Source organism: Herpailurus yagouaroundi, unplaced genomic scaffold, assembly GCF_014898765.1.
Source record: "Herpailurus yagouaroundi ecotype Mexico unplaced genomic scaffold, PumYag 198, whole genome shotgun sequence".
NCBI classification, from domain to species: Eukaryota; Metazoa; Chordata; class Mammalia; order Carnivora; family Felidae; genus Herpailurus; species Herpailurus yagouaroundi.
This window is the reverse complement of record NW_024412429.1, coordinates 7,942,907-7,959,738: the sequence shown is the minus strand read 5'-3', so window position 1 is coordinate 7,959,738 and position 16,832 is coordinate 7,942,907. Positions and strand designations below refer to the sequence as shown.

General features: G+C 47.8%; 2 protein-coding genes across 2 annotated transcripts in view; one reads left to right on the top strand and one right to left on the bottom strand.

Moving 5' to 3' along the window:
* SLC22A3 (solute carrier family 22 member 3) overlaps positions 1 to 2,441 on the top strand; it is a 49,476-nt gene extending 47,035 nt beyond the window's left edge. The window contains exon 10 of the mRNA XM_040448722.1: positions 870 to 2,441. Within this exon, the coding sequence (XP_040304656.1) occupies positions 870 to 930 (61 nt within the window). The 3' untranslated portion in view covers positions 931 to 2,441. The remainder of the gene's footprint in view (positions 1 to 869) is intronic.
* Positions 2,442 to 3,026: 585 nt separating this feature from the next.
* PLG (plasminogen) overlaps positions 3,027 to 16,832 on the bottom strand; it is a 43,537-nt gene continuing 29,731 nt past the window's right edge. Inside the window, exons 12-19 of the mRNA XM_040448716.1 lie at positions 16,161 to 16,309; positions 14,494 to 14,587; positions 12,189 to 12,309; positions 10,708 to 10,782; positions 9,994 to 10,134; positions 8,253 to 8,359; positions 4,094 to 4,239; positions 3,027 to 3,438 (exon numbers count right to left, since the gene is read on the bottom strand). Coding sequence (XP_040304650.1) covers positions 3,277 to 3,438; positions 4,094 to 4,239; positions 8,253 to 8,359; positions 9,994 to 10,134; positions 10,708 to 10,782; positions 12,189 to 12,309; positions 14,494 to 14,587; positions 16,161 to 16,309 — 995 coding nt within the window. The 3' untranslated portion in view covers positions 3,027 to 3,276. The remainder of the gene's footprint in view (positions 3,439 to 4,093; positions 4,240 to 8,252; positions 8,360 to 9,993; positions 10,135 to 10,707; positions 10,783 to 12,188; positions 12,310 to 14,493; positions 14,588 to 16,160; positions 16,310 to 16,832) is intronic.

Genomic DNA, 16,832 nt, shown 5'->3' with positions numbered 1-16,832 from the left:
GAAAGGTTCACAGCTTTGGGGCACCTGGGTGGCTCAGTCGGTTAAGCGTCCGACTTTGGCTCAGGTCAGCAACCATTGCTAAGTGTCTCCTGAGTATGTTACCAAACCTCTAAAACTTATACAATGATTTCATTGGATTTTATCACCCTGTTTCTTGATGCTATTTTGAAACATAAGATTGATTCATCATCTCAGAACTTTCCTAAGGAAAGCTCATCAGTGTGTGTAAAATAAAACCATCAGCTCATATCGCAGTAACTGACTTGTAACAGTCAGAGAACAGGTGGGCATTTGCCTCGGGAAGTAATCCAAACAGATTCTTACACTTGTTTGGAAATGAAGTGACGAGTAATGACTTACTTCTCACCCAAAAGCTCCACCTATTTTTCACCCTTAGAGCAATGATACCTGAAATTTGGAGTGAGGTCGAAGATTCTCTTTGAGATACTGCCATTTTGCAAATCAAAATTAAGAAATTTACAAAAGGTGTTAAACTGTGTGAAATCCTCTTGAGCCCGATACCATCGTAAGGTCCTGCTTTATCCAAAAGAAACATTTTGCTAACTGTGTCTTTCTAGACAATTGCTTGGTTTGTATCAGAGTTCAGGGACCAGGTCAGGGTGGGTGGCGTCCTAGTCCTGTCACATAAAGAACTTACGTGCAGATTAACCCTGCCTAGGGTCTGAAAGCAGGTTTTAAAAAATGAGCCTGGTGACAGTTTTTTTGTCACCTTTGAATTGGGCTTTTATGAGATGTTACACTGCCGTGTGTTTGATCAAAACCAACTATAATGTTGAGCAAGAAAACTTTGTGGTAGTTTGTTGTATAATAGTTGATAAGGACTTTCTCTTCTCTCCTTGTTTTGTTAGTCCATATTCCTACAAATGTGGCAGGAAAAAGAAAACCCAAGTTTGCAGCTCGCACCTTTGAGGCCCCCCTGCCAAAGACAGAAGGGAGGGGCTCTCTAGGTCGATGTCTCTCAAGGAACCGATGTGCCTTGCACACACGTGCGTGTTGTCCATTTTAGCCACTTTATGCCGCACGGCTCTAAGTGTTCGTCATGCTGTACAAAGACATTCAAACTGCCCAGAGTATATTTATATGATGTCGGATGAATTAGGATTTATGGCGCTAGGGAACTCTCTGGGCGCACAGAGTATGCGGCTGGTTTAGCCAAGAGCCTGTTGCACATACAGCGCCCCCCGCCCCAGTTTTTGTCTAAAGTTGGGGCAGCAGGTCTGACCCAGTTATAGAGGGACGAGAGAAACCTTCACCAAGTTCTCACGACTGCTTGCTCCATCAAAGATGAAGGACGTGCAAACCAGGGATCGGGGAAAAGTGTCCAGAGCGGGTTCATCAAATCTGATCGACGAACGAAAGCTCCGAGCTGAGCGTTCTGAAGATTCCAGGGAGGATGAAGATTTGGAAATCCTGCCTGTGAAGAGACTGAATCTAAGGCCCCTGGGCCACGTGGTACTGAGGCTTTCCTTTCTCTTCTTGTTTTGCCCTGTGGAAGCCACTGTAGCATCTGGGCCTACGGGCATGCTCGGGCCTTGTTCCGTGATCATGAACAAATCCGCTGTACAATTTGAGGATTTGACCCTATTGTTTTCTTAAATCAGATTTGGGCCTCAGAAGATAGAGCCACATACTCAGTTCAGTATTGAACAACATCCATGGATTCTGAGTTCATGGGTCTTAAGATTTTAATCTTGAAGGGATATTTATCTTGTATCTTGGGAGTTGAGTTCTATGATGCCGCCCGTGGTCAAGGGTGAAAACCATGGACTGTTCTCATTCAACCTTGACACGTTTCACCTGTCTTGGGAAGCAGCTTACACTTTAATTTAAAAGTAAGGTCAATTTATATCCATGTTTAAAAGAATTGGGAGAAGCTTTAGAAGTGATGTCATAGACACTAATAAGGGATTTGATCTTTCTTTTTTTGTTACTGAGACTTTTGAAATGCAGAGCTTAAATACATATCTGTTACCTTTTCCTGCGGTTCTGCTTTGTATGTTATATTCGTGGTATTTCCGATTCAGTATATATCTTATGCAGAAGTTTTTCATGAGTTATTTTGTGTGGACAGACAAAACGAGCACCGAGGAGAGTCTTGCCAACGAAGAAGACAATTCTTTGTGAACACATGACAATAGGTACGGAGTGTGGGCTAATTGTAAAATAAGTTTTGTAATCCTCCAGCACAACAGGACTGAATATGAATGTTTTATTTTCCCATGAAATAAACACCGCTCTTTGGGGACTTCATGCTGCCGTCACCCTGTATTCATCCACACTTGCAGTGTCGCTGTTTTCGCACTTCTCTATGCTGGAAGAGGACTATTCCTCCTCGATACTCTCACCTTTGAATTGCATCTTGAGTTGCTATTTTGGTTCTGGTCACAATAAAAAAGTGTTTAACTGTCAAGAACAATCAAGGTTTGTTCTCCGTCTTCCTTTTGCACACGCGTCACTGGAAAACACCGTTCCCGCGTGACAGTACAGGCTGTCTGGGCAGACAATTAGGGATGGAAATTAAGTGCTCTACCTTCAGTCTGCGGTCGTGGATCTTGGTACCATTCCTAGATTCAAATGTAACCCAGAATAGCACGCAGGCTCCCTACGGGTCTTGTATTACACTGCCAGTGCCCGGTTCCCTTCACCGTGCACAAGTCTCCGCCCGGTGTCCGCTGTGCTCAGCTAACGTCAAGTTGTCAGTAACAGATTTCATCCCCAAGAATAGAATTTGTTCTCATGACTCCCCATACATGCTGCAGCTTTGAAAACATCCATCGCGGTGCCAGACATAAAGACGTGTGTCAACCCGTCTTTTGTAGACATGATAAACATATGGGCGGCTTACTAGGACTTCTCTGCTCTCTTCTCTATGATCTTACAGGCTCCTTTGTCCTTTATGCAACGACTCCTTATGAGAAAGAGAGAGATCACCTAAGTCTGGCAGTCACACTATTTAAAATGGGTAGGATAAACGAAGAACAAGAAAACAATGAAGCTCAAAAAAGTTAAAGGAAGTACAGAGTTTATTTTCAACAAATGTTATAAATGTGTTACGTTTTTTATTACAGAATCCAGCAGTCCACGGACAGGAACAATTTATCCACGATAATACTAAAAAATGTTGAGGTTTAGCAGCGGGCGGTGCGAGTACAGTGTGTTGGTCTGATTACTGTCAATCATTTCTGAGCGTGCTCAGTGCCCCACCCGCGTTCCAGCTTCTAGATGTGCTGACGCCTCGCTCTGTCTCCCATCCAATTAATTGTTTCTCATTATCCCTTCAATCCAAGGAACAAACCTTGAAACACGAACATAGACACCGGGCTTATTGGGGCGGGCACAGCCAAGACCCCAAGAAGTGACTCCTTGTAAAATGTACTTGTCCTTCTCGAAGCAGACCAGAGGCCCTCCGCTGTCACCCTGGGCAGAGAAAAGAACCACGAGAGGATTAAACCGGCATCCTTTTATTATGGGATGTCACCCCTCTGTTACCCAAATGTATGTTTTCCCAGCACTTGAACATTCTTTTGCCATTAGAAAGAAACTTATTAATGTGTTATTTGAGTAGCTTCAGTACCCAACAAGGGCTGCAGTGCTTCGGTGCTTAACAGGGTACATTTAGCAAAACCACACCGTTTGGTGTTCCTGGGGGAGAAGTCCCTTGTGAAGAGTGGACTCATCCCTTCGTGCCTTGGGGTTTCCCTTAGGCAGAGTAAACCCCGGAATAATTGCAAAGGGGGCACAGTTGGTCTTTTCCCCATACCCTCCCTTGCTTCCCTGCTAGTAAGGCCACCACCCGAGTCCCATGCTCCAACACAGTCCCCAGGTGTGTGGGGCTCTGGCAGTGATGATACTTTACGACTCCCTTACAACCCATCTGGAACTCAGGGCCGGAGAAATCCCCTCAGATGATCTCAGTCCGCATTCAGGGCCAGACCTAAAATGTTTCTGGGTAGCACGTGGACGTGGCCTTCAATGGACAAAGGCTTCCCGGATTTGCCACTCGGGGGGGGGGGGGGGCAGAGGTATCTAAGAGGCCGACGCAGGACGGCAGAAGATTGGACTTTGTCCTTACCTGACAACTGTCGGTGCCTCCGGCCAAATTCCCAGCACAAAGCTCTGTGGATTTGACTCTTCCGTTGAGATACTCGTAGCGGTTGCACACCTTATTTTCAATCACCGGTAGCTGGGCTTCCTTGAGGAGACCAGCGCCAAAGGTCCCTGTGTTTAAAAAGATTAAGGAAATGGCTACCAGATCCCAAATATGCCCCCAAGGAAACTTCCGGCACAACAGAGCAACAGTGACAGGTCTCTTGTTTGACCATGAGGTTGTATAAAGAAGTCAGTTCCCGGGGCGCCTGGGTGGCCCAGTGGGTTAGGCGTCTGACTTCCACTCAGGTCGTGATCTCGTGGTTCGGGAGTTCGAGTCCCGCATCGGGCTCTGTGCCGACAGCTCACAGCCTGGAGCCTGCTTCGGATTCTGTGTCCCCCTCTCTCCCTGCCCCTCCTCTGCTCACATCCTCTCTCTCAAAATAAAAATTAAAAGAAGTCAGTTCCTAATACTACTGGAATTCTTCTCTCTCTTTCTACCCCTTAAAGGTATAAATATTATATATGATTTCATGTTCCCAAGACCTGGATTTAAAAATCTGGGTTTCTTTGTGGTGTTTTGGGGTTCATGTTGTTATGTTTCTTTGGTTCTTTTTTTAACTCTAACGCAATCTTTTTTAATATGTAAAGAGAGATTGAGAAATACAGGTGTTACTATATCATATATTCACTTTCAGTCTTTTTTAGATGCTTGTTTCTTTTTTACTACTTATATCATATTTCATGACTTTATACCCTGGTTGATTTCACACCATCTTATATAATAAGGGCTTTTTTTTGGATACTACAATCTCTGTAATTAGTGGGTTGTGTTTTTTTTGAGAGAGAGCAAGCGAGAGCTCACACGAACAGGGGAGGGGCAGAGGGAGAGGGAGAGGGAATCTTAAGCAGGCTCCACGTTCTGCAAGAAGCCAAATGTGAGGCTGGATCTCACAATCGTGAGATCATGACCTGAGCCAAAATCCGGAGTCTGATGGTCAATGAGCCATCCAGGTGCCCGTAGTTAATATGTCAATGGGGGTGACTGCTTCATGGGTGGGTGGTTTCCTTTTAAGGTGAGGAAAGTGTTCCGGAAATAGTGGTCGTGGTTGCACAGCATTGCGAATGTACTAAGTGCTACTGAGTCGTACTCTTCAAAATAATTAAAATAGTGAACTTTATGTCATATATACTTTACCACGATAAAAAAAAAAAATGGCCACCTTTTACCGGAATAAACTTTTTCAGGCACAAGCTCGTTCGGTGGTGTATCTCATTTAATCCTTACCATAGGCACACGAAATAGGCACTTTTGTCAATTCTATTGCACAGTGAAGGAAACTGAGGCTGGGAGAGGGTGTGTAGTTTGCCCAAGATCACCCAGCAAGTCAGTGGAGGAACTGGGATTTGAAGTTGGGTCTGTGACATCATTGCCCAAATTCTTCACACCCGTGTTTCTGGGCTCCTACAGTGGTTTCCAACTGTCCACATCTTTGTTCATGCATGTTATTTATATTCCTTAATATTTTCTTACCCTGGTTCCCGGAAATTATATACATGTGTTTATGGCTCCCGGTTAACGTTGCCAAATTATTTTCTAAAAGTGTATGACAGGACACGATTTCACCAGAAAAAAAGGGCACTTCACCCTACACTTCTGAGTATTTAATATTTTTAAAAAAATATTTGCTAATATGATAGGTGAAAATTGTCCTGGTTTGTTTCCTAGTTTTCATTTCTTTTCCAGTTAGGAAGAGTAAATATTCTCCCATGTGCTTGTCTTACTCCTCGTATTTCTTTTGTAAAAAAACTGCTTTTTTTTTTTTTTTCCTACTTTGGCAAATTGAAGTGGAACATTTGCAAAACAGCCAGAGGAAACGCTGCTTTTCCAGATAGACACACCCGGGCATGTGTTTTCAGAAATAACCCAGTTTTCGAATCTTGCAAGCCCCGCTTTCACGTGTCTCGCAAAAAAGCGTTGCTAGCGTGGAAGAGCCAAGAGACGGGGTGCTACTCCTTCTCCAAAGGCTTTGAATACACTTGGACGGTCGTGTTGAGTTTGGAATACCTACGCTGGATCTGGAGTTGACCGGAGCGTGGACGGGGACCGCCATCTGGGAAGGAGAGGCTTGACCCAGCTCTGGCTGGGCAGAGCCACCGTGGAAGAAGGGCCCGAGGAGGCATCGGGTGGGGTGCACTACTTGAATTGAGCACTCGTGGGGAGGGACCGGCCTTCTCAAATATCCTGCTGAAAACTGATTTGTTCAAGTGTCTTGCCCTTGTATCTGCTTTCTGAGCAAGACCCGTCCTGATGCTGGTGACAAAATCCCCCGCTAGCTGGCGGCGAAATTGGTGTGGTCTGTGCAGAAGTGCTGCCATCGTGTGGCCACAGCGGAGACGGCATTGCTGAGGGCCGGGAGGCTGGCGGTGTCCTAGGGATGACGGACGCCCTGATAGGGGCTGTGGGGAGGAAGAGGCAGCAGCCCCAGAAGCACTCTGCTGATGAAGGACTCACCGGAACGAGCCCCTTGCCTGAATGCTCACCTTGCCTTGAAATAGCAAGTCAGGGAAAGTCCGGAGACTGAAAGGGAGAACAGGAGAGTTTTGACTTCGCGCCGAGAAGCCGAGAACACCGATCTAACGTTACTCCTGACATAAGAAAAGTGGCAAACAGGCCTGGCTTCTGTTTCGTGACTCCTCCTGGTTCACTGAGTGTACGGAGAATCGTCTTCCCACTCGACCTGAGGGTGGGGCCAGGGTAGATGGAGGAACCTAGCACAGGATGGCAGTTAGAAAACTGTGGATGGTGGCCATGCTCAGTGCTCCGCGCACCCCTCTCATTGTTTCCCCCACCGTGGCCCTGCAGCCCGTCTTCTAGCTGAGGAAACAGGTTCAAAAAGAGCCTGCAGCCGATAGGTGGGAGTCGGGGTTCTGACTCAGAACCCCCCTTGCCCGCCCTTTGTGCATGCGGCTCCCAGGGGGCCGCCCTGTACCTTCTCGGAACCTCAGATCCCTCATTTCCAAAATGGAAACAAAAAATATTGAACTCATAGGGGTTTGGGATGTTTAAATTTTTTCAAATGCAAAACAACGGAATAGACTGTCACATCCGCAGTGACGCTTCATTTGGGAAGCTTTCCCTTTAACTTCTCAGTGCTCACAGCCTCCAAAGCACGGAAAGTAGGGGGCGTGCAACATTCAGGGTTTCACAAATGTAGGAAAAGTGCAGAAAGAAGGAAGGCAGATTTGAAGTGACCAAGGCCAGTCATTTTTAACTTTTTTTTTCCCCCCCAAACCACAAAACCTTGCTTAAACGAAAGCTAACAACAAAATACTGTGTGAAACACAATTCGAAAACGCGCGTTTTACAGGTGAGGGCTTCCAGGCCAAGTGGTACAAGGAGGCAAGGTGATTTGTCCAGTTTGCCCAGCGAGCGGCAGAACGAGATCTACCCTCCGGAGCCCCTGAGCCCCATTCTGGAGCCCTCACCAACACTTGGAGAAAGCGAGGCAGAGATCTAAGGCATTCTTACAATGTTTTGAGGCCCGAGTCGGACGAATATAATCCCTATCCGGGCCTACTGCCAAGGAAGATGGGGCCCCCCAAATGCAGCACGAGTGCTGATACAGGATCCTGCATAAGCGTTTCCTCTTTCACGCACACCCCATCAACCAACACCGAACGCCACCGTAGGGCTGGAACCTTCCTGCCTTTCCTCCAGCTGTCAGTCTGTCCCACCACCAACAGCCTCTCCACGCCTACGGATGCGTGTGGGGATCTGGGGAGATGAGCTTAACATACTTTTTGTTGTGTCGTGCCATGTCAGGGAGCTCAGTGTGGCTAACTTCACATGAAGAATAGTCAAACACCCTTAATGTTTAGGTCTACTTCAAAACCCTACTTACCTGGGGATGGGATATCAACGTTGCATGTATGGGCCAAGAGACTCAGTCCCAAGAGGGACTACTCCGTCCCTCGCCCACGTCCCTCGATGACGGATTATGGAGACTTAGGCGGGAACCAAGACAAAGTCAGGAAGGGTGGACCCTCAGAAAAAGTGGTAGGAATTTGCACAAATGGTCGTTTCCTCCTGTAGGCTGTAGGTCTACACCAATTCCTTGGGTGAGTTTGGGAATTTCTCTCACCTTGGGTGTCTCCCCAGCCAGTGATGTAACATAATGTCCGGTCAGCAACCACATAATTTGGGGGTGGCAGACAAGCTGGGATCACTTTGGAGGTGATGACAGCGGATCTGAAAGAAAAACATCAAAAGTTAAATCGGACTGCCTCACTAGGATTCTTGTGCCACTCCTCTGTTGGTCACTCACAACAAGATGCCATCGGCCCAACGCCCCCAGAATCCTCTGAGCTGGTATTTCCCTGCTCCACTGACACAGTACGATGCAGAAAACACCTTTTCTCCTTGTGCTGGCCTGGCCCATCCTGGCTCATCCCACGCTGTCTGGAATCCACCAGATACGGTACACGTGTTCTCTGGGCCTTGTTGCCCGGCCCAGATGCGCCTATTCTCAAAATAGCTGTCCGATCAGCCTTCTCCATTGGCACCAGTTTCCAAATATCACTAACTTTAAGTAACATAAGCAGATTTTTCGTTTTGTCAGACTTAACAAAATTCTATTTCAACAGGGAAAATAAAACCAAAGACAGGGAAGGGCGCCTGGGTGGCTCCATCGGTTAAGCATCCGACTTCGACTCAGGTCACGATCTCACAGTTCGCGCGTTCGGGTGAGCTTGGGCCCCGCTTTGGGTAAAAACATGAGCTCCGCTTCGGGTGAGCCCTGCTTCTCTCCCACTCGCTCTCTGCCCCTCACTCACTTTCGCCCTCTCTTTCTCTCTCTCCCAAAAAAGCAAAAGCAAAAACAAAAACATAGATAGGAGGAAGAGGAACTTGCATTTGTGAATTGTGTGTGTATGTGTTTGTGTGTGGGTCTATGTTGTAGCTTTTTGAAAAAACTACTTGGGGTGGGGGAGAGCACAAGCGGGGGCGGAGCAGAGAGAGGAAGACGGGATCTGAAGTAGGCTCCGTACGGATAGCAGTGAGCGACACGTGGGGCTCGAACTCACAAACTGCGAGATCGTGACCTGAGCCAAAGTCGGATGCTCAACCCACTGAGCCATCTAGGCGCCCCTGTATTGTAGCTTTTGAAGTGCTTTGAAACATGTGATTTCGTTAGGTTTCCCACAAACAAATTATTGTTTTGAGAGGACAACGGTCAACCTGGAAGAATTGAATCCTTCTCTGATTATGGATGTATGTTAGCTGACTGGCCAACGTTAAGTGAGAGCTTCATGCACTTCGTATTTCAACTCACTCCTTTTCCACACAAGGAAACCGAATCCTGGTGCCTCTTTTTAATTGTTAGTCTCAAGTTAGCTAACATACAGTGTAGTCTTGGTTTCAGGAGTAGATTCCTGTGATTCATCGCTTACATACAACACCCAGTGCTCATCCCAACAAGTGCCCTCCTTAATGTCCATCACCCATTTCCCCCTCCCCCCACCCCCCATCAACCCTCAGTTTGTTCTCTGTATTTAAGAGCCTCTTAGGGTTTGCCTCCCTCTTTGTTTTTATCCCCCCTTCCCCTGTGATCATCTGTTAAGTTTCTCAAATTCCACCTACGAGTGAAATCCTGTGACAGCTGTCTGATGCCTTTTTTCAAGAGCACAGCTAATGTGTGGCAGAATGGGACCGAACCCAGGTTTTCTCTGTTCCCCAAAGCCTTTGTGTCTTTCATGTCCTAGACGGTGTCTCCCCCCACCACACACACACACACACATATGCACAACTCTGTTATGCTCGTGAAACCCGGGCATAAACAAACGTTATCCCTGATCTTGGGGTGAAAACCAAGAGTGAGTTGGTACCTGCTTAGCTTCAGCAAGGCGATATCTGCACGTGTGGGCTCCAAGAACAGCTTGGATACCTCTATGTCCTGAATATCCGTTTCAAGATTTAGTTCTCGGTGGGCGCCCAGGATGACCTTATACGCTGCAGGCCTTGAGGATCTAGGAAAGGTGGTGACATTTGGAGCAAAGTCATGTGCCAGCCCCTTCATCAGGTGGCCTTCTGAGTCATAAACGCGGCGTCTTCTGCCCACCTCGCTACCCGCAGTCAGCGACCCCCAAGTGGCAAGAGACAAAGCTCACCGTTTACTTGAGTCTGGTCGCTAAGGAATGTTCTCGAGCTGCTTTTGGCCTGACCACAGAAGAAGAATGGACAGATACCCATGTCGGGAGGACCTGGGAGGACCCGTGTCTGTCACAGTGAGGAGGTCTGCCCTACCATGGACCCTGGCCTACATACCCACCCTCCCTAGAAATATTCCCCTCCTCTCTCATCCAGTGGCCCTGGAAATTCTGATTCAACCTTCGCATCCATTCCCTGGTCCCTAGTGTCACTGCCATAAAAAGAAGGAAGGAAGGAAGGAAGGAAGGAAGGAAGGAAGGAAGGAGAAAAGGAGGGAGGGATGGAGAAAAGAAGGGGCAGAGAGAGAAAGAAAGGAGGGAGGAAATCAGGAAAGGAGAGGGGGAGAGAGGCAGAGAGTTTTTAAGACAAGGCTTCATGTTCCCCAGACATACCTCTCCAAGCAGTGGGCAGCTGTCAACACCCACTCTGGGGCTATTAAAGTCCCTCCACAGAAGTGCTTTCCAAATCTATAAGGAAAATTGCCAGAATTTTAGCTCAAATCAGATGACATGTTCTACAGAAAGCCCGAAAGAAGTATTCACTCAATTTTAACAAAGTTGGTGCTCCCATAGGAAAAGGCTACCAGCCTATCATCAGGATGGCAAGAACTTTGAGTTGTGCTTCAGTAGTGTATTTTCCAGAAGGTCTCATCCTCACCACGCTTTAGCTGGCAGGGGGAGACCCAGGCACAACCGGTCCACAGGAGAACAAAGCCATGGGGCTGCAACAGGAAGTCCACACCCGTGGCTTAGACTCGTTGGCCCCGGATTCCAACAGAAGTGACCAGCCAAAGGTCCTACCCTTGAGGCCTCTTTTATTTCTTTCTGGCAAGACCCATGCAAGGCCTGAACCAAATGTGACCCCGAATAGCTGTGATTTGTGGGAATCTGCTCATATTTACCCTTTGGGTGTCAGCCACTCCTTCTTAATGAAAGGGATACAAATTGTAAGTGCCCGAATAATCAGTCAGGAAATAGACCACAGCACGGCTGGGGAAAGAAAGAACTTGAAATGTGTGAAAGGTGAGGGTTTGTATAGCAAAGAGTTAATAAATGATAAGGTGAAGAGAAGAAAAGCCAACTCAACAAAAGAATGAAATACACTGAAGTCGAGTTTAGTGGTGGTATCTCCCAAATATAGGGAAGGAAGGCAATTGAGAACAACAACCGAATGCAGAAGTGTTGCCCTGGTGTCGAAACAAGATGACAGAGCAACACAGAAAACAGATCAGCCTGTTTCACACGTGCGCTTTATAAGAGGCATCCAGGAAAATCAAACTTATTAAAAGCCCATGCCACTGAAACAGTCACCCGAACCTTCTGGGTTCCATAGGACCAGAACTGATCACTCTTGAATTATGGTGCTCCTGAACTTAGAGTGAAGACATGGGATGTGCTTGTGAATGAATGGCTGAGCACCCTTTGATTAAATTCAAGAATTCACAAACGTGTAAAAAAAAAAAAAAAGGGGGTATCAGTCAAAGATTATAGATAACTTTGCCCATGCCTCCCTCAACGTAACACATTTCTAAAAATACCCCCTGCCCTTTGTCTTCCAAAGAGACAATAGACATTGATAAAAACCCTCCAGGCATCTCCAATACTTTGCCAGAAATATCGGAATTTGGTGTAAGTTACTACATCCGCAGAGTTTGATGATAGATGCCCAGATCAAGGAAAATATTCCAATTCTGGCTATTTTCAAAGTAGAGAACCTAGAAAAATATAATTTTATTTTCATAGTTTTCCTTCCTCCTAAGAATATAGAGGCAGGTACTGATAACTTAAGCTCTGTGGATTCAGTGTGAAATGAGAAAGGTTTTGCAGGGCTTACCTAGAAGAATGGAACTAATCGTTTCTGGAAATGTTGTTACCTTGTTCTAAGACTGACTTGCCAGGGCCAAGAATGTGGGTTGGCCACACATCCACCTACAACCCTTCCAGGGCATTTCTTCGGCTCCACCTGGGGCTTCCCACAATCAAATGAAGCGGACACTGTGGCACAAAGTGGAGAAGAGAGTCACATTTAAAGAAGCGAAATGAAAGGTAGCCATTGCGTCACACAACCCCAGAGAGATCAATGGGTCATGGTCAAAGCACGAAGGTTTTGACATCTCGAAGCCCAAACTGAACAGCAAGGTCACAAGCATCTTTTGGGATATTTTTTTCCCCTTGATTTCAAAAGTGGCAGTAGACAACACAGAACCTTCTCCTTTTAGGAAAATGTTAAGTGCTCTTGTATTATTTTGGGGGGAGGGATGAAGCAGAGTTAGGTGTTACAGTGAGAGTTTGCTGAGGGCGCCATGACACAAATGTTGTTCTGACTTGATGTGATTGATCTAGGTTCTCATCTCCATCATCATCTCCCTCTTCTTCTTCCTCTTTCTCCTTCTCTGTCTTCTTCTTCTTCTTCTTCTTCTTCTTCTTCTTCTTCCTCTGTGCCATCTGAACCACACAAAGTTTACTGAAAACCATAGTTGTCATGTCCATTGAAAGGCACGATGGGTATTTTTTTGATGTGAAACTCTGTGTGTACATACAGAGTGTGTGTGTGTGTGTGTGTGTGCGTGTATGTGTGTGTGTATAGTTGTATGTAACAAAGATAACTGTCCTAAACATCTCTCAGCCAGCCTCGGGACAGGGCTTCCAGAAGCTTCCAAAGACTAACCCAATGCCCTGGGGATGACTTATAGCCACTTGCCCTATTCTCTATTTCCCTCCTACCTTTCCCCCTAGACAATAAGGGCAGTGCTCCTTCCTTGGTACCACCCACTAATGCCTAAAACAAATCTAGCCTCCAGAAGGCCAGAGCATCTGGTGGTGGCCAAGGGCTGCACCTGTGAAGTTACTGTGCTTCTCCTCCATGGGCATTGAGGAGCGTCATCCCAGGCACAGCTGTGGAGCCCATGGCAGGAATGTCATGCTGATAAGACAACCTAAAGGCCATCCTGCCAAGCAAGCGGCCTGTCCAGCAATGGAGAGCCTGGGCCGTAAGAGGCGGCCAGGTATTCCAGAAGGGGCAGGGCTGATGATCAGGAGTGACCCGCTGAAGGGGAGGCAGTAACCCCATTCAGAGACTTCCAGATGAAGGGGCCGCCAAGAGAGCTTCTGCAGAACAGAGAGAACACCCACTCGAGGAAGATTCAGCTATAAACTCCCCCCAAAGCCAGACAGCAGAATAATGGCAGCCGAGCGCAAACTTGCCTGTCACCCTGGCCGCTCCTTCCACCCCGCGGCTCTACCCAGGAGGGCCCCAGGTGCAAAGCCTGGCAAAGTGGCTCCTGTGCTCTTCACCTGTGCTCCCGACTGCCCCCCAACCGCCTCTGCACGCTGGTCTCCAGTGATTCCGCAGTCAGAGCTTCTCCCTCCCCGGCACTAGTCCCTCCACCGGGCAGACACAATCAGACACGATCACATGTAACCAGGCCGAGCAAAGGGGAGGTCCAGCCTGGTTTTCTGTAACCGGCACGAATTCTGTGTGCAAAGACAGGTCTGCAGGAGATGACCCAGGGTCCAAATCAAAGAGGCTTCCGTTGTTCTCCAGACCTTCCCATGGATCTGTTATTCCAAATTTTCTCCTTTCCCTGATCCAAGCTTCTGGCTCCCTGGAAAACCTCAAGGAAATGAGGAAAGAATCCAGACAAGCTTTCTCTAAGTTATGTGGCTAATGTGTGGGTAATGAATAGTAATCTGAGGAGAAAGGAGATTTGGGGCTTGGTAAAAATCTACATTACTTCTCACTGAATTCTTAGGATGACAGTTTATAGGTTTGCAACGTCCATGGTATGCTTAGCTGGGTCATGTTGTTCGTATGTTTTTTCTTACTTCTCAGCCACTGAAAGAGAAGAGTCACCTGTCTGGGGACTGGACTTAACTTTGTTTTTCAGGCAGCTCAAGCGGGACATGGAGAATTCAGTGAGACCATCCTGAGGCTGATCAGATCACCTCTAAGTTTGCTCTTTGCGAAGATGATGTATTTACTTTATTTCAGGTGTCAGGGAAGGGGACTCCCTGACCAATGGGGCCACCAGGAGGACAGATTCAAGAGGCCCAGGATGAAGAGAGGGCAGCCCACCCGACGCACTCAGCTCAGAGCCTTCCTTTTGCAAATCTGTATCGGGGAGATGATGCTGCATTTATCCGAGAAGTCATCTCCTTCCAGAAAGGCAAGCAACTTACCACACTGAGGGACATCACAGTAGTCAAAAAGTTTCCTTGGACTCATCGTGTAGCACCAAGGACCATTGACATCACCATCGGGATTGCGGCAGTACTGAAAACAAAAGGCAGGTGTATGGAGGGCTGGGCACAGCAGGGCAGAGAAGGTATTCAGACAGACATCTCACTGCTGTCGTTAGAATCTGCGTAGTGGGGCGCCTGGGTGGCTCAGTCGGTTAAGCGTCCAACTTCGCTTCAGGTCATGATCTATCAGCTCAAGAGTTCAAGCCCCGCCTCGGGCTCTCTGCTGTCAGCCCACAGCCCACTTCAGATCCTCAGTCCCCCTCTCTCTGCCCCTCCCCTGCTCAATCTCTCTGACTCTCTCAAAATAAACACACTTAAAAAAAAGATAAAAGGTAGTGTTCTTTGTTTTTTGCAGTAGGGGGCAAGGTTATTTTTTTAGGATATTATAAAGCTTCTGACTCAGTTTGACATCGGTCAAGCCCCCTGTGAGTGGATAGAACCCCCGAGGGGCTAAGGTAGAGGTGCTATAGGTTTTTCTCTTTAAAAAAAAAAATTTTTTTTTTTTACATTTATTTATTTTTTGAGAGACATAGATAGGGCACAAGTTGGGCAGGGGCAGAGCGACAAGGAGACACGGAATCCGAAGCAGTCTCCATGCTCCGAGCTGTCAGCACAGAGCCCAATGTGGGGCTCGGACCCACGAACTGTGAGATCATGACCTGAGCTGAAGTCGGACGCTTAACCGACTGAGCCACCCAGGCGCCCTGAGGTGCTATAGGTTTTCCTTAGTGTTTATTTTATTTTTGAGAGTGAGGGAGCATGCATGAGCAGAGGAGGGGCAGAGAGAGGGGGATAGCGGAATCCAACTTGGGCTCTGCGCTGACAGCAGCCCGTCATGTGTCCGATGTGGGGCTCAAAGTCATGAATTGTGCGATCATGACCTGAGCCAAAGTCAGACGCTCAACTGGCTGAGCCCCCCAGGTGCCCTGGGCAGAAGTGATAGAAAGGGGCCGCCCCTCCAGCAGCCTGTGTCAGCGGACCTCTTAGAGACCAAACAGTAGCAAAAGTGGACCGTGGGACACGACTGACTCATCCCTCGGTTCACCTCTGCGGTGTCCTCCCTCCCCAGTGACGCCCATCTGCTCTTGTTCCAGAAACTGTTCTCAGCAACCATGCACATTCCAGCAGGGTCAAGCCACAGGAAGGCGATGTCTTTCTTTTCCTGTCCTGTATAGACCCCCCCACATAAACCACCCCGCAGAGTGGGTGAGACTAGGAAAAATCCTACCGCGTGGAGTCCTAATGGACCATCCACATTTTTTTCTAGAAAAATTTGACTAGAATGTCACATGAGTCACCCTTGACCACCAGAACGTAGAAGACAAACGCGAGAAAGTAGAAACGGCCCACAATGTTAAAGGTCACAGACGAAGTGAGGGGCCTGCGCCCAGTGGCCACAAGCCCGGAGGTCCGCTTGCCCTTGGAAAGGGTCGTTGCCACGTGCTGATGCCAGTCACACGGAGGCTGAGTTCCTGAGGTCTCTCCTAATCCTCTCTGCCGCCCCCGAGGACCTGTCCAGCTGCCTTGCTGGACCACAGGACCAATCCTCTTTGCAAAGATTGGTCAGCAGAAGGCCAAATAGAGTCCAAATCAAAGTAGCTTACGTTTTTTTCCAGACCTGACTGTGGATTTGTCACAGGAGTGAAAATACCATGTCTGTGGGGCTCCTGGGCTCCCCACTGCTGGCAGGGGATGCCCGAAACGGTGGTTGCCCTCTTGCCCCGGTATCCTTTGCCATTCCCGAACATGCAGTCTGTAGGGAAAAGAAAACGGGGGGGGAGGGGGTGGTGATATGTCCTGCGCGGTTCCGGGATGGCAAGGAAGATATACAGCCTGCGCGGATTCTCTGACGACAGATCCCACGGTCACATTCTCAGGGCCCTGGAATGCTGACAATCCCAGTGAGCGCTGACTACTTTAAAATGTTACTGGAAACGCTACTGCCTGGGAAATAATCCCAAGCCAAGGTGTTAGCATGGGAATTTTGGCTAGGACACTAGGTCGATTTCGTAACAAGGGGAGTTTTAGCACGTGGAGGGTTGACAAGACGCAGGTAGTTCTGTGAGCCGTCAGGCGACCCTTGGGCACCCCATTCTCATCAAGGGTGGATAAAAAGAGTGCGGACTGAAAAGGATTTTATAAACAAGTCTATCTTGGCCGGAGCTGTGCTGTGAGTTCCCACCCTCTGCGGTGAAAGGGTTCCTAAAGAAATGACTTGGGGCCTCTTCCTCAAGCCCATCTTCAACTCGAGCCTCGGGAAAGGGAGCTTCCACAAG